This window comes from Mobula hypostoma, chromosome 8 (genome assembly GCF_963921235.1).
Source record: "Mobula hypostoma chromosome 8, sMobHyp1.1, whole genome shotgun sequence".
NCBI classification, from domain to species: domain Eukaryota; kingdom Metazoa; phylum Chordata; class Chondrichthyes; order Myliobatiformes; family Myliobatidae; genus Mobula; species Mobula hypostoma.
This window is the reverse complement of record NC_086104.1, coordinates 26,025,058-26,051,571: the sequence shown is the minus strand read 5'-3', so window position 1 is coordinate 26,051,571 and position 26,514 is coordinate 26,025,058. Positions and strand designations below refer to the sequence as shown.

At 41.1% G+C, this 26,514-nt stretch overlaps 1 protein-coding gene across 1 annotated transcript in view; it reads right to left on the bottom strand.

Moving 5' to 3' along the window:
* The window catches only part of LOC134350419 (formin-2-like), a 475,718-nt gene that overhangs the window by 47,727 nt on the left and 401,477 nt on the right, over window positions 1–26,514 (bottom strand). The window contains exon 17 of the mRNA XM_063055594.1: window positions 22,954–23,103. Within this exon, the coding sequence (XP_062911664.1) occupies window positions 22,954–23,103 (150 nt within the window). The remainder of the gene's footprint in view (window positions 1–22,953; window positions 23,104–26,514) is intronic.

The window sequence follows — 26,514 nt, the reverse complement described above, 5'->3', positions numbered from 1 at the left end:
TATGTCTTGCGGAGGGCTATTTCAAGGGCGAAAAGACAATTTTGAATGAGGTTGGAGATGACATCGGGTTTGCAAGACATTACTTATCTTTGGCAGTGTTTGCAAGACATTACTTCCCACAAAGTAAAACCCAATAGCATGAATGGCTGCAATGCTTCACAGCCAGATGAACCCAAAGCCTTCTATGCCTGCTTTGAAGGGGAGAATATAACTACTGCTGTGAAGATCCCTGCTGCACCTGGTGACCATGTGATCTCTGTCTCGGAGGCCTATGTTAGGCTGTCTTTAAAGAGGGTGAACCCTTGCATGGCGGAAGGCCCTGACAGAGTACATGGTAAGGCTCTGAAAACTTGTGCCAACTAACTGGCAGGAGTATTCAAGGACATTTCCAACCTTTCACTGCTACTGGTGGAAGTTCCACTTGCTTCAGGAAGCAACAAATATACCAGTGCCTAAGAAGAATAATGTGGGCTGCCTTAATGACTTTCACCCAGTAGCACTAACATCTACAGTGATGAAATGCTTTGAGAGGCTGGTCATGACTAGACTCAACTCCTGCCTCAGCAAGGACCTGGACCCACCGGTTTGCCTATCCCCACAATAGGGCAACAGCAGACGCAATCTCAATGGCTCTTCACACAGCCTTAGACCACCTGGACAATACAAACACCTATGTCAGGATGTTGTTCATCGACTATAGCTCAGCATGTAACACCATCATTCCCACAATGCTGATTGAGAAGTTGCAGAACCTGGGCCTCTGTACTTCCCTCTGCAATTGGATCCTCAACTTCCTAACTGGAAGACCACAATCTGTACGGATTGATGATAACATCTCCTCCTCGCTGACCATCAACACTGCTGCACCTCGGGTGTGTGCTTCGCCCACTGCTTGACTCTCGATATACCGATGTGTGGCAAGGCATAGCTCAAATACCATCTGTAAATTTGCTGATGATACAATCATTGTTGGTAGAATGTCAGATGGAGAGGTGAGGGTGTACAGGAGCAAGGTATGCCAACTAGTGGAGTGGTGTGCAGCAACAACCTGGCTTGTGGAGAGAGTGAGCAGTTTCAAGTTCCTGGGTGTCAAAATCTCCGAGGACCCAACCAGGTCCCAACACATCGATGCAGCTATAAAGAAGGCAAGACAGCGACTATACTTCATTAAGAGTTTGAGGAGATTTGGTACGTCAACAAAAACACTCAAAAACTTCTATAGATGTACCATGGAGAGCATTCTGACAGCTGCATCACTGTCTGGTACGTGGGGGGAGGGCGCTGCTGCACAGGACCAAAAGAAGCTGCAGAGGGTCGTAAATTTATTTGACTCCATCTTGGGTACGAGCCTACAAAGTACCCAGGACATCTTCAAGGAGCAGTGCCTCAGAAAGGCAGCGCCCACTGTTAAGTACCTCCAGCGCCCAGGGCATGCCCTTTTCTCATTGTTACCATCAGGGAGGAGATACAGAAGCCTGAAGGCACACACTCAGCGATTCAGGAACAGCTTCTTCCACTCTACCATCTAATTCCTAAATGGACATTGAACCCATTACCTCACTTTTTAAATATATATTATTTGTTTTTGCTCAATTTTTAATCTATTCAATATACGTATGCTGTAATTTATTTACTTATTTGTTATTATTTTTTTCTTCTTCTATATTATGTATTGCATTGAATTGCTGCTGCTAAGTTAACAAATTTCACGACACATGCTGGTGATAATAAACCTGATTCTGATGTTAATTTGCAGGTTGAGTTGGTAGTGAGGAAGGTAAATGCAATCTCAGCATTCATTTTAGTAGGACAAGAATATAAAAGCAACAATGTAATGCTGAAACTTTATACGGCACATGCTGAGTACTGAGAGCAATTTTGGACCCCTTATCCAAGAAAAAAAAAATGTGCTAGCATTGGAGACGGTACAAATGAGGTTCACAAAAATGATTCCGGGAATTAAAAGATTAACCTATGAGGAACATTTGATGGCTCTGGGCATGCAATCACTGGAATGAGGGAAATCTTACTGAAACCCATTGCATATTGGAAGTTCTTGATAGAGTGGATGTGGAAAAGATGTTTTCTAGAGTGTGGGAGTCTAGAGTCTAGAGGACATAGCATCAGAATTGAGGGACATTGATTTAGATTAGAGATAAGGAAGATTTCTTTAGCCAGATCTTGATGAATCTATGGGATACATTGCCACAAACGGCTGTAGAGGCCAAGTCACTGGATATATTTAAAGTGAAGGTTTAGATTTTTGATTATTAAGGATATCAAAGATTATGGGGAGAAGGCAGAGAACGAGGTTGAGAGGGATAATAAATCAGCCATGATGAACTGGCAGAGCAGACGACTCAATGGGCTGGATGGCCTAATTCTTCTCCTATGTATTATGGTATTAAATTGATTCTTTCCAGCAGCGGAAGATTGTGAAGGCATCCTTTATATCATCTGTTTTTAAAGCCCCATTGATTTCTACTGTGGAAAAACATGTCTTTGTTAAATGCAAACAGCAACACATTAGGTTGGCCAACTAGCACTCAGACTATCGAAGAAAGAAAACCACTTTAATTTGTGGATTTACCACGGCATGTCCCCGACAATCTGAAGCTGAGCTGGCAATAATACCTGGGTCAATTAATATAGAGTATTGCTTTTCTAATGATCCAGTACTAGTGGCAATATCATACCCCAAATCTTGCCACATTTGTGTGGTTTTGAAATTTATCCAAGTGATAAATATTGAATACTTTCGAATGTCACTTGCAAATCATTTCCCCATAGATCAGACACACCAAAGTATATTTGCAATATTTCGAATGATCAGATTCTCAAAGTGTTTGCCCTCCATTCCAATGACTGCCATATCAAAATAAACTACACAACGTTTTTCTTCACACTGGGCCAGCAGTTTGGCCAGGCAACCGATGGTTTAAATTGTGTTATGGCAGTTTAGGAAATTAAAATAAAATCACTGAAATACATCAAGAATAAAAAATTATGTAAGTAATTATTATGATGCATGCTCCTCCTAATGAAGGCGTTTGGCAGCTTTAGGCCTGTACTCACTGGAATTTAGAAGAATACAGGGGGATCTCATTGAAACCTACTGAATGTTGAAAGGACAAGATACTGTGGATATGGAGAGAATATTTCTCAGGGTGAGAAGTATCCATAACTGGAGGGCACAGCCTCAAATTTGAGGGGCAACTGTTTAGAACAGAGGTAAGGAGGGTTTTTTTTTATTACATAGAACATAGAATAGTACAGCACAGCACAGGCCCTTCGGCCCACAATGTTGTGCCGACCCTCAAACCCTGCCTCCCATATAAGCCCCCACCTTAGATTCCTCCATATACCCATCTAGTAGTCTCTTAAACTTCACTAGTGTATCTGCCTCCACCACTGACTCAGGCAGTGCATTCCACACACCAACCACTCTCTGAGTAAAAAACCTTCCTCTAATATCCCCCTTGAACTTCCCACCCCTTACCTTAAAGCCATGTCCTCTTGTATTGAGCAGTGGTGCCCTGGGGAAGAGGCACTGGCTATCCACTCTATCTATTCCCCTTATTATCTTGTACACCTCTATCATGTCTCCTCTCATCCTCCTTCTCTCCAAAAGAGTAAAGCCCTAGCTCCCTTAATCTCTGATCATAATGCATACTTTCTAAACCAGGCAGCATCCTGGTAAATCTCCTCTGTACCCTTTCCAATGCTTCCACATCCTTCCTATAGTGAGGTGACCAGAACTAGACACAGTACTCCACGTGTGGCCTAACCAGAGTTTTATAGAGCTGCATCATTACATCGCGACTCTTAAACTCTATCCCTCGACTTATGAAAGCTAACACCCCATAAGCTTTCTTAACTACCCTATCCACCTGTGATGCAACTTTCAGGGATCTGTTGACATGTACCCCCAGATCCATCTGCTCCTCCACACTACCAAGTATCCTGCCATTTACTTTGTACTCTGCCTTGGAGTTTGTCCTGCCAAAGTGTACCACCTCACACTTCTCCGGGTTGAACGCCATCTGCCACTTCTCAGCCCACTTCTGCATCCTATCAATGTCACTCTGCAATCTTTGACAATCCTCTACACTATCTACAACACCACCAACCTTTGTGTCATCTGCAAACTTGCCAACCCACCCTTCTACCCCCACATCCAGGTCGTTAATAAAAATCACGAAAAGTGGAGGTCCCAGAACAGATCCTTGTGGGACACCACTGGTCACAATCCTCCAATCTGAATGTACTCCCTCCACCACCACCCTCTGCCTTCTGCAGGCAAGCCAATTTTGAATCCACCTGGCCAAACTTCCCTGGATCCCATGCCTTCTGACTTTCTGAATAAGTCTACCGTGTGGAACCTTGTCAAATGCCCTACTAAAATCCATATAGATCACATCCACTGCACTACCCTCATCTATATGCCTGGTCACCTCCTCAAAGAACTCTATCAGGCTTGTTAGACACGATCTGCCCTTCACAAAGCCATGCTGACTGTCCCTTGATCAGACCATGATTCTCTAAATGCCTATAGATCCTATCTCTAAGAATCTTTTCCAACAGCTTTCCCACCACAGACGTAAGGCTCACTGGTCTATAATTACCCGGACTATCCCTATGACCTTTTTTGAACAAGGGAACAACATTCGCCTCCCGCCAATCCTCCGGTACCATTCCTGTGGACAACGAGGACATAAAGATCCTAGCCAGAGGCTCAGCAATCTCTTCTCTCGCCTTGTGGAGCAGCCTGGGGAATATTCCATCAGGCCCCGGGGACTTATCCGTCCTAATGTATTTTAACAACTCCAACACCTCCTCTCCCTTAATATCAACATGCTCCAGAACATCAACCTCACTCATATTGTCCTCACCATCATCAAGTTCTCTCTCATTGGTGAATACCGAAGAGAAGTATTCATTGAGGACCTCGCTCACTTCCACAGCCTCCAGGCACATCTTCCCACCTTTATCTCTAATCGGTCCTACCTTCACTCCTGTCATCCTTTTTTTCCTCACATAATTGAAGAATGCCTTGGGGTTTTCCTTTACCCTACTCGCCAAGGCCTTCTCATGCCCCCTTCTTGCTCTCCCCAGTACCTTCTTAAGCTCCTTTCTTGCTTCCCTATATTCCTCAATAGACCCATCTGATCCTTGCTTCCTAAACCTCATGTATGCTGCCTTCTTCCACCTGACTAGATTTTCCACCTCACTTGTCACCCATGGTTCCTTCACCCTACCATTCTTTATCTTCCTCACCGGGACAAATTTATCCCTTACATCCCACAAGAGATCTCTAAACATCGACCACATGTCCATAGTACATTTCCCTGCAAAAACATCACCCCAATTCACACCCACAAGTTCTAGCCTTATAGCCTCATAATTTTCCTTTCCCCAGTTAAAAATTTTCCTGTCCTCTTTGAATCTATCCTTTTCCATGATAATTATAAAGGCCAGGGAGTGGTGGTCACTGTCCCCCAGATGCTCACCCATTGAGAGATCTGTGACCTGACCCGGTTCATTACCTAGTACTAGATCTAGTATGGCATTCCCCGTGGTCGGCCTGTCCACATACTGTGACAGGAATCCATTCTGGACACACTTAACAAATCCTGCCCCATCTAAACTCTTGGAACTAATCAGGTGCCAATCAATATCAGGGAAGTTAAAGTCACCCATGATAACAACCCTGTTATTTTTGCACCTTTCCAAAATCTGCCTCCCAATCTGCTCCTCTGTATCCCTGCTGCTACCAGGGGGCCTATAGAATACCCCCAGTAGAGTAACTGTTCCCTTCCTGTTCCTGACTTCCACCCATATTGACTCAAAAGAGGATCCTGCTACATTACCCACCCTTTCTGTAGCTGTAATAGTATCCATGACCAGTAATGCCACCCCTCCTCCCCTTTTTCCGCCCTCTCTATCCCTTTTAAAGCACTGAAATCCAGGAATATTGAGAATCCATTCCTGCCCTGGTGCCAGCAAGTCTCTGTAATGGCCACTACATCATAATTCCATGTATGTATCCAAGCTCTCAGTTCATCACCTTTGTTCCTGATGCTTCTTGCATTGAGGTACACACATTTCAGCCCTTCTACCTTACTGTCTTTACACCGTTTATTCTGCTTCTCTTTCCTCAAAGCCTCCCTGTATGCTAGATCTGGCTTTACTCCATGCACTTCTTTCACTGCTCTATCACTCTGGGTCCCATCCCCTTCGCAAATTAGTTTAAACCCTCCCGAACCATGCTAGCAAACCTACCGACAAGGATATTGCTCCCCCTCCAGTTCAGGTGCAACCCATCCAATCTATACAGGTCCCACCTTCCCCAGAAGAGGTCCCAATGATCTAAAAATCTAAAACCCTGCCCCCTGCACGAACTCCTCAGCCACGCATTCAACTGCCGTCTCCTCCAATTCTTACCATCTCTGTCACGTAGCACTGGCAGCAATCCTGAGAACGTCACCCTTGAGGTCCTGTTCTTTAGCCTTCTGCCTAATTCCCGAAACTCACACTTCAGGACCTCATCCCTCTTCCTGCCTATGTCATTGGTCCCAACATGTATCACGACTTCTGGTTGCTTTCCCTCTTGTACCAGGATGCTGTGCACCCGGTCAGAGACATCCCGGACCCTGGCACCCGGAGAGCCAGAGAGTAGTAAATCTGTGGAATGCTCTGTTACAGACTGTAGTGGAGGCCAAGCCCGAGCATATATTTAAGGCAGAATTTGATCACTTCCTGATCAGTCAGGGCATCAAAGGCTATGGCAAGAAGGCAGGTGAATGGGGTTGAGTAGGATCTGGGATCAGCCAGAATGGCATAGCAGAGCAGACTTGATGAGATGAATGGTCTCATTTCACTCCCATATCTTATGGTCCTCCCAATTTTTGCTTTGGGCTTCAGAATGCTAACAACAAGGACTCAAGGCTCAGTGAAACCTTGGATGCTCCCTTCCTACTTTGTGCTCATTGGTTGGGGAATTCCGGGTGTTACATTTTACACACAACTCACAATCAACTTTTCTACACTTTACGGAGAACAATTAATAAGAAAGCATGGAAATTTCTCTTGACACATAGCTGCAAATGAGACTGAAGTCTGATCATTAATTTTCAGTACACTTTGTACTTAAAGTACTGAATGAATTGTAAACAGTAATGTAATCAAAGACAACAGACAAGATTGGGCTCAGTAAGAGCTATTATTCAATTTCATTTGCCAAGATGCAGTCTTGATTTTGCTGATGTCTCTGGAAATGGAGAGGGGTCAAAACTGCCAACCACAGGGAAGTTATAACTTCTCACTGTAAACCCTGTTTGTTTCAGCAGCTACCATTAAGCAGCATATAAAGTACATTTAAAAAAATACTGTACTAACCTTATTTTAATAACATTTCATTGGCTGTGAAAGAAAACCATAATGAAAAAAAAAGTTGAAAATGAGAGAACTTTACTCATCATATTCCACAAAACGATCTAGTCTAGCTCAAAATTCACAACTTCATTCATCTTCCAAACTGTGACAAGAGATAAGAATTGATAAACTTCATACAACATCTGTGCACTCCCTGTTTATTATCATTTTTAGCAAACATTTCCTTGGCTGCCTGTCCTTTACCCCCATCTACAATAATGTTTTAAACATTGATTAAGTTTATTTTCTATGAGGTAACTGTAACTACACTTCGGCGGCGTAAAACTAAGACACCTTGAAAGAGCATCAAGGATGCAACATCAATGAATAATTTATTTTTAGGTCAACAAGCTGTGGGATTGTGTTCATGCCGAAGCAGCATTGACAGTGAACACATTACATTGTTCTTTTTTGCCACTGTATTTTGGAATGGCAACTCAATAAAATTTGTAAGTTTATTCTTACATCAGGTAGCATAGGATCTCACTATCTTAGATGGTCATACAAAGCTGGATATTGCCTTCTTTTTTTTGCATCAAACCCCAGTGCCCACAACCCATTAACCCTAACAGTGCATCTTTGGAACATGGGAAGAAACCAGAGCACCAGGAGAAAACCCACATGGTTGTGTGTGACAGAGAACAAAGATCTTATAGACAGTGACAGGAATCAAACCCTGATCTTACAGCAGGCACAGTGAAGTCAAGGGCTAACTGCTACATTACCATGCCACCCTATAAGATTATGGATGAGGTAGGCAAAAGATTTGTGTCTACACCATCTATTCCTCTCAATTTTACAAAATTCTATCAAGTCTCCTCTCACCCTCTGACACTCCAGAGAAAACAATCCAAATTTATCCAGATACTCCTAGCTAATACTCTCTAATTGTGGCAGCATCCCGATGAACCTCCTGTATTCTCACTCTAATGGGGTGACCAGTACGACAGACTATACTTAAAACTTTATACAGCTGCAACATTCAAGATTTGTGTCTCCCACGGCTTTCCGCAATTCCAAAATGATCGAGTGTCATTGCAGGTTTAACTTTACAGTGGATACAATTAGTTTCAGAACTTTTCAGTTTAGAGTGCTCACGCCCTACTTTTAAATAAAAATGAAGTTGACAATGTACCTCAGCCAAAAAGCATTAACAGCCTTCTCTATCTCTGCATATCTTCTGCACAAACAAAATAATTTAGCCTCCCAAATCAATTATGCTGTCAAAATATAAATTAAACCTCATAAATTAGCCATCACATTTTTCATAATTATGTGTCAGCACATTAAAACTCAGCATTCCATTCTCAGGGATATTTTTAAACAGGCAAAAATGCTGAAATACTTTGAATTTGCATTCTTAGCTGCTTCAGTTCCACTAACATTAATCATATACCTGTTTATCTGGAAAAAGGAATTCAACTAAAATTCAATTCTTTCACCTTGGATTGTAGCCACCCAATTTCAGTTTCCCCATTGGACTTAATTTGTCTTATTTGGCACCACATACTTTTGGAATGATCTGACACTACACTTGGCACATCTCCTATGCTGGAATGTCACAATCCAGAATTCCAAAGGCAAGCAACAGGGGGTGGGCAAGGAGGAAAATAACACCTTCAAAATTATTTAGGCAGATCCACAAAATTCACTCATTAACTTCAAGAATTTAGGCACTTGTCCCTCCAATCTAAATTCCAGTGTGGTGTCCCTAAATTCTTGAAGCAGGGTTGATATTTGGAACTCAGAACAGTACAGGCCCTTTGGCCCATGATATTGTGCCATCCTTTTAACTTACTCCAAGTTCAATTTAGCCCTTCCCTCCTTCACAGTCTATCTGAACGTCTCTTAACTGTCGCTAGTATATCTGCCTCTACCACCACTCCAAGCAGTGCATTCCAGGCACCCGCCACTGTTTAAAAAAAAACTTGCCTCTCACATCTCCTTTGAAATTATTCCCTCACACCTTCAATGCATGCCCTCTGGTATTACCATATATGCCTGTCATAATGTTATAAACCTCGACCAGATCTCCTCTCAACCTTCACCACTTCAAAGAAAACAACCAAAATTTGTCCAGCTTCTCACGAACTCTGATTGAGGCAATACTCTGGTAAACCTCTGCACCTTCTCCAAAACCTTGATATCGTTCCTATAATGGGACAACGAGAACTGTACATAATACCCCAGATCTGGCCAAACTGGAGCAACATAACTTCCAAACTCTTGAACTCAGTGTCTCAAGTGATAAAGGCAAGCATGCCATATGCCTTCTTAACCACTTTCAGGAAGCTATGAACTTAGACACCAAGATCTCCTATTTTACCAACACAGTTTGGCAGGGAAGGGAAGAGAAGGAGGGGTTAGAGAGAGAAGGGTGAGAGGAGGTGAGGGGGAGGGTTAGAGACAGTGGAGATGGAGAGAGGGGAAAAGGGAGAGGGTTTGGAAAGAGAGGGGAGGGGGAAATGGGAGGGGGTTGTGGAGCGGGGGGGGGGGAGTTGGTGAGAGGAGAGATCACATTTATCACTTTACAATATTCCTTTCATCATTGGTCTAGTTTGCACTTAACACTACGAGTTCCAGGGTATATTTTCTAATTACTCTTAAGTTTCTAATGCAACATATTAAGCCACATTCCTAAATTCTGTTGTTTTGCACTTTTACACCAACATAGTAAATGCCAGTGACGTTGTGGTCTAAATCACAAAATAAAAACATAGGGATTTACTCCCAGAAGCTGGCTGCGTGCAGGAAAACTTTTACGTGATGCATTTCTTTATTTAATAAGCGGTATTTGAGTTTGTTTGTTTTCCAGCATTTAATAAAAATGCTACTTTGTGATTTTATGGAAAGATATAATTAAGTGGGTCATCTGACCGCTTCTGCTGCAAGTTCAATAAGACTTGCCTGAGCGCTTTCTGAGAAAAGACCTGATAAGTTTAACTTTTAATTCATACTGATTATTAAAAATATGCATGAAAAATTCAGATTGACACTTGCAAGATAGATAAAGCAGATACTGAGTGGACTGAAAAGGTCTCCAAGGAACAGTATTGTGTGAAGATTAGACCACCAGTGTATCATGTACTCTCACAAGTATGTTTTTCCTGTCTTTCTGGATGCAAGGGGATTCTAATGTGGCCCAGATGAAATTTTATTTTTGAAGTTTAGTGATAATTTTATTGGAGATGCTAAGACTGTGGACAGTAACGATCAAATTAAAACCAGCATGACAATAGAGTCTCATGCAGGAGCATTAGACAATGATGTCAGAATCATTGCAAAATAGTTATGATACTGAACTAGAGATTGGGAACTATTGATCTGCACGTGTGAAATGAATTGAAGGGGACCACATAATCAGGTTGTCACTTCCAAATATGTTTTAGGCCATAAGACCATAAAACATAGCAGCAAAAAATTAGGTCATTTGGCCCATTGTGTCTGTACCGCCCATCCATCCTGGCTGATTTATTATCCCTCTCAAACTCATTCTCCTGCCTTCTCCCTATAACCTTTGACACTAAAATACCTGTCGACCTCGACTTCAAATATACTCAATGACCTGGCCTCCACCACCATCTGTGGCAATGAATTTCACAGATTCACTACCCTCTGGCTAAAGAAATTCATCATCTATTCGAAATAGACATCCCTGTATTTGAGGCTGTATGCTATGGTCCTAGCACCCCCCTCCTTACTTTAGGAAATATCCTCTCCATATCAACGTTTTTCAATATTCAGTAGGTTTTAATGAGAACCCCCTCATTTTTTCTAAACTCTAGCGAGTATAGGCCCACAGCCAAACACTCCTCATGCATGAACACTTTCATTCCCAGAACAAAGGGGCCAAAACTGCTCACAATGCTCCAAGTGTGGTCTGACCAATGTCATAAAATATTTCAGCACTACATCCTTGCTTTTATATTCTAGTCCTCTTGAAAAGAATGCTAACGCTGCATTTGCTTTACTTACCACTGACTCAATCTGCAAGCTGACCTTTTCAGAATCCTGCACCATGACTCCCAAGTCCCTTTGCACCTCTGATTTCTGAATTTCCTCCCCATTTAGGGAGCAGTCTATGCCTTTATTCCTCCTAACAAAGTACATGACAATACACTCCATACACTATATTCCATCTGCCACTTCTTTGCCCATTCACCCAATCTGGCCAAGTTCTTCTTGGAAAAAAGCATGGTCACGCATTTTGGTAGTAGAAATAGATGAGTGGACTGTTTTCTAAACGGGAAGAAAATCCAGGAATCTGAAATGCAACAGGACTTGGGAGTTATTATACATAACAACACCCTAAAGGTTAACTTGCAGGTTGAGTCAGTGGAGAGGAAGGCAAATGCCATGTTTCAAGAGGTCTAGAATACAAGAGCACGGATGTGATGCTGAGGCTTTATAAGGCACTGGTGAGGTCTCACCTTGAGTATTGTGAACAGTTTCAGGCCCCTCATCTTAGAAAAGATGTGCTGGCATTGGAGAGGGTCCAGAGGAGGTTCACAAGGATGATTCTAGGAATGAAAGGATTATCATATGAGGAACGTTTGATGGCTCTGGGTCTGTACTTGCTGGAATTCAGATGGATTGGGGGAGGGGGGAATCTCATAGAAACTTTTCAAATGTTGAAAGGCCAAGACAGAGTAGATGTGGAAAGGATGTTTCCCATGGTAGGAGAGTCTAGGATAAGAGGGCACAGCCTCACGATAGAGGGGCACCCTTTCAGAACAGATGCAGGAAAGTTTCTTTCGGCAATTTGTTGCCACAGGTAGCTGTGGAGGCTAAGTCATTGGGCATATTTAAGGCAGAGATTGATAGGTTCTTATTGGATATGACATCAAAGGTTACGGAGAGAAGGCTGGGAACTGGGGTTGAGGAGGAGATTTAAAAAAGGATCAGCCATGATTGATTGATGGAGCAGATTCAATGGGCCAGATGGCCTAATTCTGCTCCTATGTCTTATGGTCTGATGCAGACTCACTGCTTCCTCAACACTACCTGTCCTTGCACCAATCTTTGCATCATCCACAAACTTAGCCACAAAGCCATCAATTCCATCCTCCAAATCGTTGATGTAAAATGTGAAAATAAGCAGTCTTGATACCGATACATGTGGAACACCATTACTCACGAGCAGCCATCCAGAATAGGTCCCCTTTTTCCCCATTCTTTGCCTCCTGCCAGTCAGCCAATCTTCTATCATGCTAGTATCTAATCCTGTAATACCATTGGCTTTTACCTTGTAAAGCAGCCTCATGTGAGGCACATTCTGAAAATCCAAGTAGATAACATCCAATGACTTTTTTTTCCTCCATCCTGCTTGTTATTTCCTCAAAGAATTCCAACCAGATTTGTCAGGCAATATTTCTCCTGTAGCTCACCATGCTGCCCATGGCCTATTTTATCATGCACCTCCAAGTATCTCGAAACCTTATGCTTCATAATGGATTCCAAATCTTCCAACCACTGAGGTCAGGCTAACTGGCCTATAATTTATTTTCTTCTGCCTTCCTCCCTTCTTAAATAATGGAGTGACATTTGCAATTTTCTAGTCTTCTGGAACCATTCCAGAATATAATGATTCTTGAAAGATCATTTATTAATACCTTCACAATCTTTTCAGCTACCACTTTCAGAGCCCTGGGGCATAGTCCCATCAGATGTTTCAGCTTCTCAACAACCCTCTCCTTGGTAACAACTGCACTCACTTCTGTCCCCTGACACACTTTAATTTTTGGCATACTGCTTGTGTCTCTACAGTGCAGAGTGACACAAAAATCTTAAGTTCATCCAGCATTTCTTTATCCATTACTATCTCTCCAGCAGCATGATATCCACTCTCACCCCCTTTACTCTTTGTATAAATGAACAATTCTTTTAACATCCTTCTTTATATTATTCGATAGCTTACCTTCATATTTCATCTTTGCTCTCCTTAAGGCTTTTTTTTAAATTGGCTTCTGTTAGTTGTTAAAAAGCTTCCCAATCCTCTAACTTCCCAATATTTTTGCTATATTATATGCCCTCTCAATTGCTGTTAAGGTTGCCTTTGACTTCCCTTGCCAGCCACAGTTGTGTCAACCTCTCTTTAGGTAGGTGGTTCCCAACCTGACTCGGTTAATGGTAAGGGCCCATGGCATAAAAAGGTTGGGAACTCCTGCTTTATAATAATTCTTCAGCTTTGGGACGTATCTACCTGTGCTGAGTGAATTGTACCCAGAAACTCCAGTCATTGCTGTTTTGGCATCATTCATGCTAGTGTCTCCCTCCAATCATCTTTGGTCATCTCCCCTGTCTGTCATGCTTCTGTAATTCCCTTTACTCCACTGTAATACTGATACATCCGAGTATCTTCTTCCTCTCAAACCTTACATTAGGCTCCCTAATCAAAGCTGGCTCATGCACAACACCTAATCCAGAACAAACTTTCCCCTAGGGCTCAACTACAACCTGCTCCAAAAGGCCATTTCAGAGACATTGTACAAATTCCCTCTCTTGGGATTTAGCACCAACCTGATTTTTCCAATCAACCTGCATATTGAAATCCCCAACGACCGTTGTAACATTGTCCTTTTTGACATGCCTTTTCTATTTCCCATTGTAATTTACATTCCACATCCTGGATACTGTTTGAGGGCCTGTATTTAACTCCCATCAAGATCTTTTTACCCTTGCAGTTTCTTAACTCTACCAACTAGTCTTCCATATCATCAGTTCCTATGTCACCTCTTTCTACGGTTTTGATTTCATTTTTTTTTTAACCAAGAGCCACATCCCACCGGCCTGTCTTTATGATACAATGCATAACTTTGGAACGTAAACTCCCAACTATGATCTTCTTTCAGCCACAACTCGCTGATGCTGATCCTTTCTTTTCCCCCTCTTCAACCCCATTCCCTGGCTTTCTCCCCATAACCTTTGATGCTTTATCCAATCAAGAACCTATCAATCTCTGCCTTAAATACACCCAGTGACCTGACCTCCACAGCTGCCTTGGTAACAAATTCACCCCAGCCTTTGGCTAAAGAAATTTGTCTACATCTCTGTTTTAAGTGGACACCCCTCTATCCTGAGGCTGTGCCCTCTTGTTCTAGACTCCCCCACCATGGGAAACATCCACATCCACTCTTGGTCTTTCAGCATTCAAAAGGGTTCAATAAAATCCCCCCTCATCCTAAATTCCAGTGAGTGCAGACCCAGAGCCAACAAACATTCCTCGATGATAACCTTTTTATTCCCGGAATCATCCTTGTGAACCACCTCCGGACCTTCTCCAATACCAGCACATCACTTTTTAGATGAGGACCCCAATACTGTTCACAATACTCAAGGTGAGGCCTCACCAGTGTCTTATAAAGCTTCAGGATCACATCTCTGCTCTTGTATTCTATACCTGTTGAAATGAATGCTAACATTGCATTTGCCTTCCTCATGACCAGCTCAACCTGCAAGTTAACCTTTAGGGTGCTCTGCACAAGAACTCACCAGTCCTTTTGCATGTCAGATTTTTGGATTTTTCCCTGTTTAGAAAATAGTCTGCACATTTATTTCTAGTACTAGAGCGCATGACCATGCATTTCCAACATTGTATTTTATTTGCCACTTTCTTGCCCATTCTCCTAATCTGCCTTAAGTCCTGCTGAAGCCTACCCATTTCCTCAAAACTACCTAACCCTCCACCAATCTTCATATCATCTGCAAACTTGGCAACAAAGCCATCTATTCCATCATCTAAATCATTTATATACAGCATAAAAAGAAGTGGTCCCAACACCGACCCCCGCGGAACACCACGAGTTACTGGCAGCCAACCAGAAAAGGATCCTTTTATTCCCACTCGCTGCCTCCTACCAATCAGCCAGTGCTCTAACCATGACAATACACCTGTAATTTGGTTTACTTATGTTGCTCTTGCCCAACAACTTCAGATTCTACAGCAGTGTAAACTGGTCCAAAAAGGGAGCATTTTAAACCGGGGTTTCACCACCTTTTTTTTAAGCCAAGGGGTCCGTGGATCCCAGGTTAGGAATCCATTTTAAACTATTATTTGGTTTAGAAGACACATGTTTCACTCTCCAGCTCACTTATTTTAAATATGAACCACTGAATTGCACAGCATTGAAGCTACCACAAGACTTACACTTGCTTTGGTCTTGTTCTTCTTCATTGAGATGAGCCCTTTCACTCTCCGTCTCAGCCTGCCCTAGTACCTGTGGGCATAACTAGCGTGTAGAATTGACAGCACAGATCAAAGCTGCATCTTCTGCTCTTTTCTATACTGGAAATGTGTATCTTGGTTTTGTACTGCAATATGCCTTGGAATATTTTGCTATGGTAGACTTTACATAAATGCAACCTTTTGTTGTAACCATCTACAAATGATAAATTGTAGACTGGGATCAGAGAGTTCATGCTGAGATTCTTCAACATCTCATTGCAAAGCCAGCCAACTATTTGAAGTTAAAATAGCAAACACTCCACTGGATCGCAATAAGTTGCATTCCCTCTATTTCAGGATCAAGTACTTGCAGGACTCACAGGTTTAGAAATCAAAAGAAACCGAATCTAATGAGGTGCAGAATTCTTTCAGAAACTGTCTCGTTTGGAGCCTTTCTGGCTGTAGGTGCATGTGTGGGGATTAAATTTCTCACACTCACATTTGCAGAACAATCCCAGTGGTTACCCTGGAGTACTAGCAGAATATCCTGCAAGTTGCTATCCGTTTTGCTTATGTCTGCTATTTTCCGGTGAATAGGTTGGTTATGCAAGTGGCAAAGAATTGGCAGATGGAATAAAATGTGGAGAGAGATGATTTACTTTGATGGAAGGAATAGAAAAGCAAAATATTCTGAAGGAAAATATCGATTTGTCAGGCCATTCAGCCCAACAAGCGAATGCCTGCTCAAAAAGAAATCCCACTTCTAATTTCCCCGTTGTTTTTCCCCTTACCAATTACTCGGCCCTGGATCACCCTATCATCCACTTACACTAGAGATAACCTGAAGTAAACAAACAACCTACCAATCAGCATGCCTTTCACACGTGGGAGGAAATCAGAGCAAAAGGGAAAATGAAGCAGTGAAAAAAAACTCCACACAGATGACAAAAGATCGGGAATTGAATCTTGGGTTAGTGAAGCTGAGGAAGCAATCCTAACTACTGATATCGTACCACCGTGACACATAGATACTACAAAACGCTACTGCAGAGAGTTCAAGAGAATCTTAATCAATACAAAATCTGTATACAGGTACAATTAGTGATTTGGAAACTAAAGCAAAAGTGGAGCATTGAAGTATTAGCACAATTTTACAAGGCGACGGTGAGATATGATGTGGACCTTTATGTGCAGATTTGGTCTTAAGGACAGGTTTATTTGCATTAGAGGCAGTACAGATAACCACCATCAGCTGATTTGTGGGGCGACAAGTCTGATAACTTTAAGGTGGAGCTGATAAAATGAGAGCTGACCTTACTGAATGGTAGGGTAGGCTTGGGGTGTGGCACAGACAGCTGGGGATAAATTTTTAGGGCAAAGAGAAACTCTAGCACAGTCTCTTGTATGCTACGTGTGCCAACTGATAGTTGGTGCAACATTGAGAAATATCTGGGAACACGGACTCGGTCATAAAACACAAGAGCACAGAAACAGCCCTTCAACCCATACAGTCTGTGCTGAACAATTATACTGCCTAGTCCCATCTAGTCTGTGCCAAACTATTACTTTGCCCAGTCCCATCGACTTGCACCTGGAGCGTAGTCCTCCATACCCCTCCCATCCATATACTTATCCAAATTCCTCTTGAATGTTGAAATCAAACCATACCCAATGCTTCTGCTGGTGATTAAGCTCAGGGCTTCAAAATTCCTATACATACACATCAAGATCTCCGTGCTCAGCATGCAGGAGTGCTCCGATGATATCACTTCACAAATAGCCTGCAGGTCTTTGGGACGTGGGAGGAAATGGGAGTATCCGGAGGAAACCCATTATGTCACAAGGAGAGCTTGCAAATTCCACACGGTGTGCTCCACAATCTCATCACCCTCCGAGCGAAGCTCCCCTTAAACATTTCACGTCTCATCCTTAAACCATGACTGCTAGTTCTAGTCTTGCCCAACCTTAGAGGAAAAAGCCTGTTTGCATGTACCCCTCAATTTTATATACCTCTATCAAATTTTCCCTCATTCTCCTATGAGGTGGGGAATAAACCCATAACCTATTCAAACTTTCCCTATATCACAGGTCCTCAAGTCCCGAAAATGTGCCACCTGAATATTCTGTCCCATCATTGGAGTGGTGTACAAAAGTAAACTTGCGTAGGAAATACAATTGCATCATTAAGTTCACGTCAACAACAAGGGGCTTCCCAAACCGCTGATAATGGAGCGGAGATCAAGCCCCTGTTCAAAAATAAAGTCATTGCAGAGAATGCATCCAAGTTAGTTATTGTTCTGTTATATTAAAAAAAAAGTGTTTTATATTAAGTTCTTCCAGCAGACTGATAGTCTGCCAGGAACACTAATATATTCCAACAGTGAAACCAGTGGGTGGAATTGGGAAGTGAGCAGAGGCACTGTATTCACCCACCTAGAGTTTTTATTACAAACAAATGTCAAAAAAACAAAGAACCGCAGCTGTGGTCTTTGTGGTAATACAACATAACAACCCAGCAGTGTTGAGTAATGTTCTCTGGCTTTGGTTAACAAAGCATCCTGACATGCAAGTTAAAGGTGGAAACTGAGCCCACTGTTTTCAAAATACTTCACAAAAAGTGTGAACAGCACAGCATATGGTTCACAGCAGAAGAAAGCACAGATCAATCATATAAACCAAAACAATGACACCAGGAAGGCGTCCTTACTCCCCACCCCCCAAACTATGCTGCAGCGCTCTTGATATTTATGTTAAAAATTGGACAGGTACGTTCTTTTGCATTCCACAAGGGTGCTGCAAGCTCCAGTTCAACTCACATATTTATAGACAATTTCATGAAAACACCCCTGAAACAAATCCTTCTTCATTTTCTCCCCAGAAGATTCCTTCATTTCATAATAGGGTCACATTTTGAGGGGTGAGCTGATATTTGATGCAGGTTGGAATGCTAGGGAACTTGAGGTTCCCTTTAAGTGAAACTTGTAGTTTTCACTACACACCAGAACTTTCAGTGATGTATTTATGAATGTATTTATAAATAAATGCCAACTTTTTTTGTTTATGGAGCATCTTTAGAATAAAATTACCCTTTTGTGGCAACTCATGGAAATGTTCAGAAGCACAGTACTACCTCAACCATACCAAACATTAGTGATATACATGACAAAAATTAAATAAAAAATGTGTGATCCTTTGGCCGGAACCATCAGCTCTATTCCGCTCCACAGATGTAGCCAATTGTCTCAAGCTGTGTCCATTTATATTACAAATTAAAATTGACCTTCACACTTCACATCCAACTGACGAATTGCACAAAAAAAATGTAATTTTGCACAGGTATTCAGAAAGCACAAAAGTGGGTGTGTAATTACTGGTGGGATATTAGTTGGCTTTGATTGCTTGGTAGGTACGTGAATACTTTAACTCAAAACATGTCAAAAATCACAAGTTGTTTGGTAAGATTGTGATAGGCATTGTTGCCCCCATACCATCAGCCTGAAGAATATCTTCAGTTCATGTGTTCAAGTCAGAGGTAAACAACTAGAGGACTGATAAGGAAAACTGAATTCAAGGGGATAAATTCAATGGAAAAACTTAGTACTGGGAAAAAGTGAAAGAGAAACTGGATTGGCAAAGTCGCACAAGAAACCAAATGAAGAAAATTAAAATTAATTTGAGATTTTCAAATATTTTCCTAATTCATTCTAAATTTCAAGGAATGAAACCCCAAGCTTACCAACAGCTAGTAGCTAGCTTTATGAAGGTTGATTGGCAAAATATTACCATTTAATATAGCTTGTCAGCATAATGGGTAATTAAAGTGCAGAAGGCTGCTGAGAAACAAAGCAGGTGGCTTGGGTGAGAATACAAATTTTAAAACTGTAGAATGCAGTACTTATTTTTGGAAATTTCTATTTCCATTTATTTTACTCCATATTTTCCTTTAACAGACAAGGAAGCCATTGGAGCCAGCAGGGCCATCATTCAGAGAATTTCCCATCAGCACTCTTGCCACTGATAATTTTTTCATGTGCCCATCCACTCCCCCTCATTCTACTGTCACCCAGCAGTTAATAGCAATTAACCTGCCACCAAGTCTTTGGGATGAGACAAGCAACTGGAGAAACTCAAGGAAACCCATGCAGTCACAGGGAGATTGTGCAAACACCAAAGAGACAACACCCAAGGTTCGGAGTCTCTGGAGCTAATCTAACACTCAGCAGTGGCACCTGTACTAATTACCCAGAAAGTGCATGGAGTTATTCAGTTAGAATTTAAAACATTACCACACAGAAAAGGCCCTTTGACCTATGACGCTACTCAAAGATCAACTAACCCTCTCCTCCTACATAGCCCTTTATTTCTCTATCTTCCTTGTGCTCTCGAGAGAAGGTCTTTGCATTCGAGTGACCTCTCTCCCTCAATGATATCAGTGGACTGTTGGTGTTGCAAGATTTAAATCGATGCAGATTGTAGATTTGGACTCTCAGTTTTTAAATGAAGTGTTATATTTTAGTTCTAGCTTTAGCTGCTTTTCTGTTAGGCGATTTTTGAATCTGAAGGTCTGCAGATAATGAATTCTGTGCTGTAGTAAAATATGCCTTTTGTCTTCTATATTTCATGTTTATGACAGTTTTTTTGTTGCCATTTGCACTTTTTTTTTGCACATGGATGGTTTGATGTCTTGCTTTGAATGGGTTGTTTAGGTCCATAGTTGTTCTTTGTTACATGACCGTCTGTGGGAAAGACGAATTTCATGCTTACTTTGACAACAAATGTACTTTGAACTTTGATGCAAGAACTTCTTAAATGTCCCTAATGCGTCTGCCTCTACCACCATACCTGCCAGGGCATTCCATGCACTCGCTACTCTGTATAATTAAACTTGCCTCTGACACCCCCCCTTTTACTTTCCCCCCAATCACTTGAAAATTATGATTCCACTTGTCTATCCCACCACCCCCATATTCCATCCTGGGAAAAAGGTCTATGGCACTTTGACCCTAGCATTGCTTCGGCAGCAACGTATAGCTCATTGTGTTTTTCTTTATATTAATGCACCATTTAAAAAGTCAGATCTAACAACTAACAGAGTCACGCAGATATACCCAAAACCATTGCAGACCTGAGAATTTTCCAAAAAAAATGGGCAAGTTCTAAAACAGACACAAGAGATTGCAGTTGCTGGAATCCACAGCCACACGCTACTGGAGCATCCACTTCCATTCAGCTTTTTTATACTGACTACCTCCCAACTTTCAGTCCAGATAAGCTGTCTACACCCAAAACAATGGTCCATTTCTTTCCATAGTTGCCACCTAACCTGTTGAGTTTCTCCAACTTTTATGTTTCTGTTAAAACACTGATGCTCTGCTACCCAGTTGTAACACATTAACAAATCTTTGTTTTAACCACTTTGCTTCCTGCAACAAATAAAATCCTAACAATGAAGTATCCAGTAATAATCTGATGATTGCAAACTAAATTCCATTACTTATCAGCAGAAAATAAATATTGCATTAAAACAAGACGACTGTGGTAGATCTATGTCATTTATTCAAGATGTTACCAATTATTGATATAATGGGAAAAAATGAACTAAACAGAGCCTAATCTATCATTGTTGGGAAGGCCCTAACAATCCACCGCTGCAGGAGGAATTTTAAATAAAAGTTACCTGCATCAGGCCTACAACTTATCCGCATGAAATGCATATTTTTTTTTGTCGGGTGTCAGGGCAGTGTAGTGGTTGGTGACCCAGGTTCAATTCCTGCTGCTGCCTATAAGGAGTTGGTAGGATAATTGGTCATTAAAATTGTCCCAGGATTAGGCTTAGATTAAAATCAATGGTTGCTGGGAGGTTCAAAGGGCCTATTCTGTACTGCAGCTCAGTAAGTAAATTTTAGTTTGGGAAAGGAAAATCATTGTGGGCAACACAAACAAAATGCTGGAGGACCTCAGCATGCCGGCAGAATCTCTGGAAAGGAGTACAGCTGACGTTTCGGGACAAAACCCTTCAGTAGGTATCGGCCTGAAACATTGACGATACTTTTTTCCATAGATGCTGCCTGGCCTGCTGAGTCCCTCCAGAATTTTGTACGTGTTGCTCGGATTTCCAGCATCTGCAGATTTTAACTGTGGACCACTGCAGCTATTTAAAAACAAAGATTACTATTCAGTTTGCCAAGCAATGCCGAGTAATATGGGGAGTATAGTGAGAAGGAGTAGAGAGAAGGGAAGGAAAGTAACGAGTAAATAGGATTTTAGGCACCCTGAGATGATTGTTATCTCATACCCTGTCAAGATCTACCTGCAAGTAACACAGCATGTTGATATTTCTCTGTCAGAATACGAAGGCATGCTATAGTATATTTCTTTATCTCCTAGTATTATAAAGTTATTTTCTTTTATAAACAGCCAACAAATATGTTTTTCCCCCAATTTATCTCAGCCCATTAGTATAGGTAGCTGAAGCTAGAAAAGCAGGTGCCAAGTGAGTTCAAGGAAACTGGAGGGATTCCCTGCAGTAGTAACTATATGGAACTAAAAAAGTCAATTGACAACTGCATTAATTAATTTAACACTTTCCTAGGGAAGGGACAGTTGTAAAGCAAGGTGGGAGCGATGAAATAAAATACATAACTAATATACCACATTCAGCCAAGTCCTTTTAATCCCAAGTAGAAATTGAGCTAAATGAGGTCCAAGAACTAGAAGTGACGTGAAGATCACCTGACCAGGATGCAATGTGTAAACAAAATTAATACTGGAAACACTCAATAGATGAGGCAAGATACCCAGGTGAGGCACAGATGTGACAGACCTTTCCATAAGAACGGCAAAGAGTTGATGCTTCTCTCTGCACATTTGCTGCCCAACCTGCTGAGTATTTCCAGCACTTCGTGTTTTTAAGATTTTCATCATTTATAGGATTTGACTTTGTTCAAACGTGTAGTTGAGTTTCAACCATTTTTCTCATTCCTAAATGTTACATAACAGTATTTCTGACACTAAACCACTGGATGGGTCAAAGCAAAGTGTGATCTTTAGGCAGTTTCTGGAGCAGGTTACATGTTTGGCACATCACTGTGGGCTGAAGGGCCTGTGATGTGCTGCAGATTTCTCTGTACTATGTTCTATCTCAAAAGTCTGTCAACTCAATTGGATGCAAGTGACTGCATAAGTGATCTGAATAACCAACTTTCATTCACTCTTCAACAACATGACAACTGACCTCATCTTGGTCCTTCAAATGATTTCATAAAAAGCAACAGTATGGTAACTTGGAAAGTGCAAGTCAACACTGCTACTTGGAAACAGAAGAATTAGTTATGAAAATATTAAAATGTACTTACTTTTCTTTCAGTATAACTTTACTTTCCTTTTTCCAGTACTCCTTGAAGTCAGTGCAAAACTCATGCCAAATGGTAAATAAATGATTTGGAGTGACTTCTTTGTCTCCTGACTTTGGCTTCATGCTGAAGTATGCTGCCGTTTCCAAGAAGCTGATGAAACACAACAATAAATTACACCTCAAAGGCATTTACTACTTTTGAAAATTGCTTCAAATTAACAATAAACAGCCACTGGACAAATGGCAGCAACAATTTAAAATGGCTTGAAGGTAGGGCACTCAAAACCAAAAAAAGTCATATTAGGTGCACTTGCTATTTGACCACAAGACCACAAGGATGTCATACAGTTCCCTCCTTCTTAAAAGTTTGGAATGATCCTGTGTTCTTCCAGATGAAGAAGAATGCCTGAGATACTCTTTGAAACAGTGAAAATATGACCACACTACATCTTATCTTCAAATCCTGGAAGTCAAAATATAGGATATATAAATAATGCATGTAGATAGCATGAAAATGGAGGCAGCACTGTAAATGAACAAGAAAGTTATCTACGGCTACAGCAGGATATCAATTAGATGGAAAGTTGGGTAGAGCAGTGGCAGATGCAATTTATGAGCTGATGCATTTTGGGAGGTCCTTGTCTCCTCCAAATCAAACCTTGAATATAACCACAATTCAATTTTAATCCTACAGAGTGTGTTAAAGCATCACTAGGAATAACTTAAAATTATGTATTGAATCTGTATTTAGGAGGGGCAAACCTTTTTGCGAGTGTATGCCCAAATTGGCAATAATCTTCCAAAAAAAAATTCGTGTGTGCGATGATAACTTTGAGCAGAGATCATCTTTGGTTAATGAATTAATAACAATTTTGATGTGCTCAAGGAAAAATTATGGGTCCTGTTGCCTATTTACAGTATGGGCATTCATTGTTTTGCTATTAATAAAGATTATTGCACAAAAAATGAGGAGCTAAACTACATGCAGAATTTATCTTTATTATCACTGAATATCCAGTGTTCACTCACAAACAACAGAAGAAAAAAAGAATCAGCAGAGCGAAGATGGTGTCAACTGGCTTATTTATTACCTAATAATTGATGTAAACACCATGTCTATGAGGACTTCAAAATACATCATCCAACATGTGTTATTGCAACTCTTTAGCTGGTAACAGGTTGGTATGAGATATTTCCTATGAAAACTTCTCACTGTTCACGGGTTGTAAAAAATTATTTGCTGCTTCTCTTGGCAGTAAAGGTAATCAATATACATCTTTTCATTGTGGGTGAGGCTTAAAGAATAAAGGGCCGACACCGCATGCGGTATGGCAACATAATTTTTGTGCTTGCCATTATCGGCACACGTCCCATCAGTTTGTCGGCCTTCAGCCAGAATCCCTGGAAATACCTTGTGCAATTAACAAAGTAGATGTCCAACGATGGGAGACAACTATATCCAGTTACGAATAGCAAGTAGAAAGAGAGCAGTTCCTAAGCCATGGTTCTAAACAAGGGATGAGGTGTTTGCCTCTCTTTACTCAATATAGAAGGCACTTTCATAAAACTGGGAATAACAACAGCAAATTATGTTGTATAGTACACATGGAAAATCATTTAAAATGGAATTTACAGGAAACCAATCTCTGAAAAGCAAATAACACACACTCAAGACTCCATGAAGTCAAAAGGAACAATTGAGGATGAAGAAAAGCATGAATTAAATATGTACACGGCAGTGATGTGCATGACAAATCACTATATGAAGGAATTAAGACAGAAGGCAAAGAAAATGAGGAGGACAAAAAGAAAAAGTGAAAATAAGTTATCAAGGAAAATAAATATAAAAATAGTAATATATATATATAGTGGCCATATCAATGAGAATAAAGTTTGATAGGGAAAGGGCATTAAAAGCTCATGTCCATAACGATAGTATTTGTAAAAACATCGACTCTTTACGTGGTTTCAGTATTAACTAAGGAGGCAAAGCAGGTGGACATGACATTAGATAACGAGACAAGTAATGAATTGAGGGCTTTTACCATAAAAGTTATATTAAATCAATCAAACTCAGAAGATCTATAGAACAGCCATTGCTGCACATACTTACTAAATTGTGAGGAAAAAAAGTGCCAAAAGATATACCGTCATTGCAAGCAGTCTAACTGATATTCATTAGGCAAACTTCAGAAAGGTATGTCCTTAAGTAAGCAACCAAAGAAATCAGATCTGCATTCTTTGTTGTTTAAAAGAATGACAGCGATTTTATTGAAATATACAAGGTGCTGTTGGGGCACGAGAATAGACGTTGAAATATTTTCACTGGTGGGAGAATCCCAAACCATGTGACATGGTTGGAAGATTAGAGACAGTCATTTAAAATCCAAGATGCATGGGAATTTAGTGTGCAAAGCATTGTTGAGGATCCCAACCACCCATCTCTCTGACCCAGTACTGTGAGGAGGTACAAGAGTACCAGGTCTAGGACTGCCATGCTGGGTAACAGCTTCTTCCCCCAGGCTGTGAAATAAATGAATACTCTACCACTACAGAGTTCTTGTCACTAGGCCAGCTAGCTGTTTATTGTACTGTATTATTTACCTGTGCTGTGCACTTCACACAGATTTTGTATTATATTTTAACTTATTTGTGGTAATATTTTGTTTTATGTGCTGCGTGTGATATGTGAATTGTGGGTGTATAGTGGTCCGGAGGAATGTTGTTTCATTTGGTTGTAGTCAGATGACAATAAACTTGAACTTCTATAAGGGAGCAGTTCTCAAAAGACACTGGGGGGTTGAGTTAGTTAGATCATTGGTAGTTAAAGAGGAAATAGTCTTTGAAAGATCAGGGAATTGAGAGGTATGGCGAATTGTCAGACAAGTGGAGTTGAGACTGCTCAGTTACGATCATATTGAATGTCAGAGAAGGCTAGTAAAAATGGGAAATTGGGCATTATTTTAGAGGGAGATAATGACCCATCAACAGAACTGCAAAATAAAGAAAACATGCATTTAAATTGATGAGAAGAACAGGTGACAAACACAGTTGGTGCTATTTAAGGCTGGTAAAGTATGCTTATGACTGATTTGTTTAGGAGGTGATGTAACTAGAGGTAGATAAGGGCAGAAGACAAATAAACAAAGAATAATGCCTTTGAAGTTAGTATAAGGCAATTGCTTTAAGCTTGAAATGAGAGAATACTGGAGGAAAGACTCAACTCAGTCATGCAGGTCGGCCTTCACTAATCCAGCACCATTGGGACCTGAGGAGTGCCAGATTAGTGAAAATGCCAAATTACAGAAGGATCACATTAAGCATAATCAGTGCTGGATTATCGAAGGAACTGCATTACAGGTAGTCGGATTAGTGAAGGTCGACCTGTACTTGGTTATTTAGAGTAATGCTCATCATTTGCATGCCTGATGCCAGACTCTAAATACAAGCCCAACTCAGCCCAAACTTTCTTTATTACATCAAACCCCAATTCCATACATCAGCCTGGTGAGCTTTCACTGCACTGGCTGTATAGCAAGTATATCCTTTCTTAAACATGGAG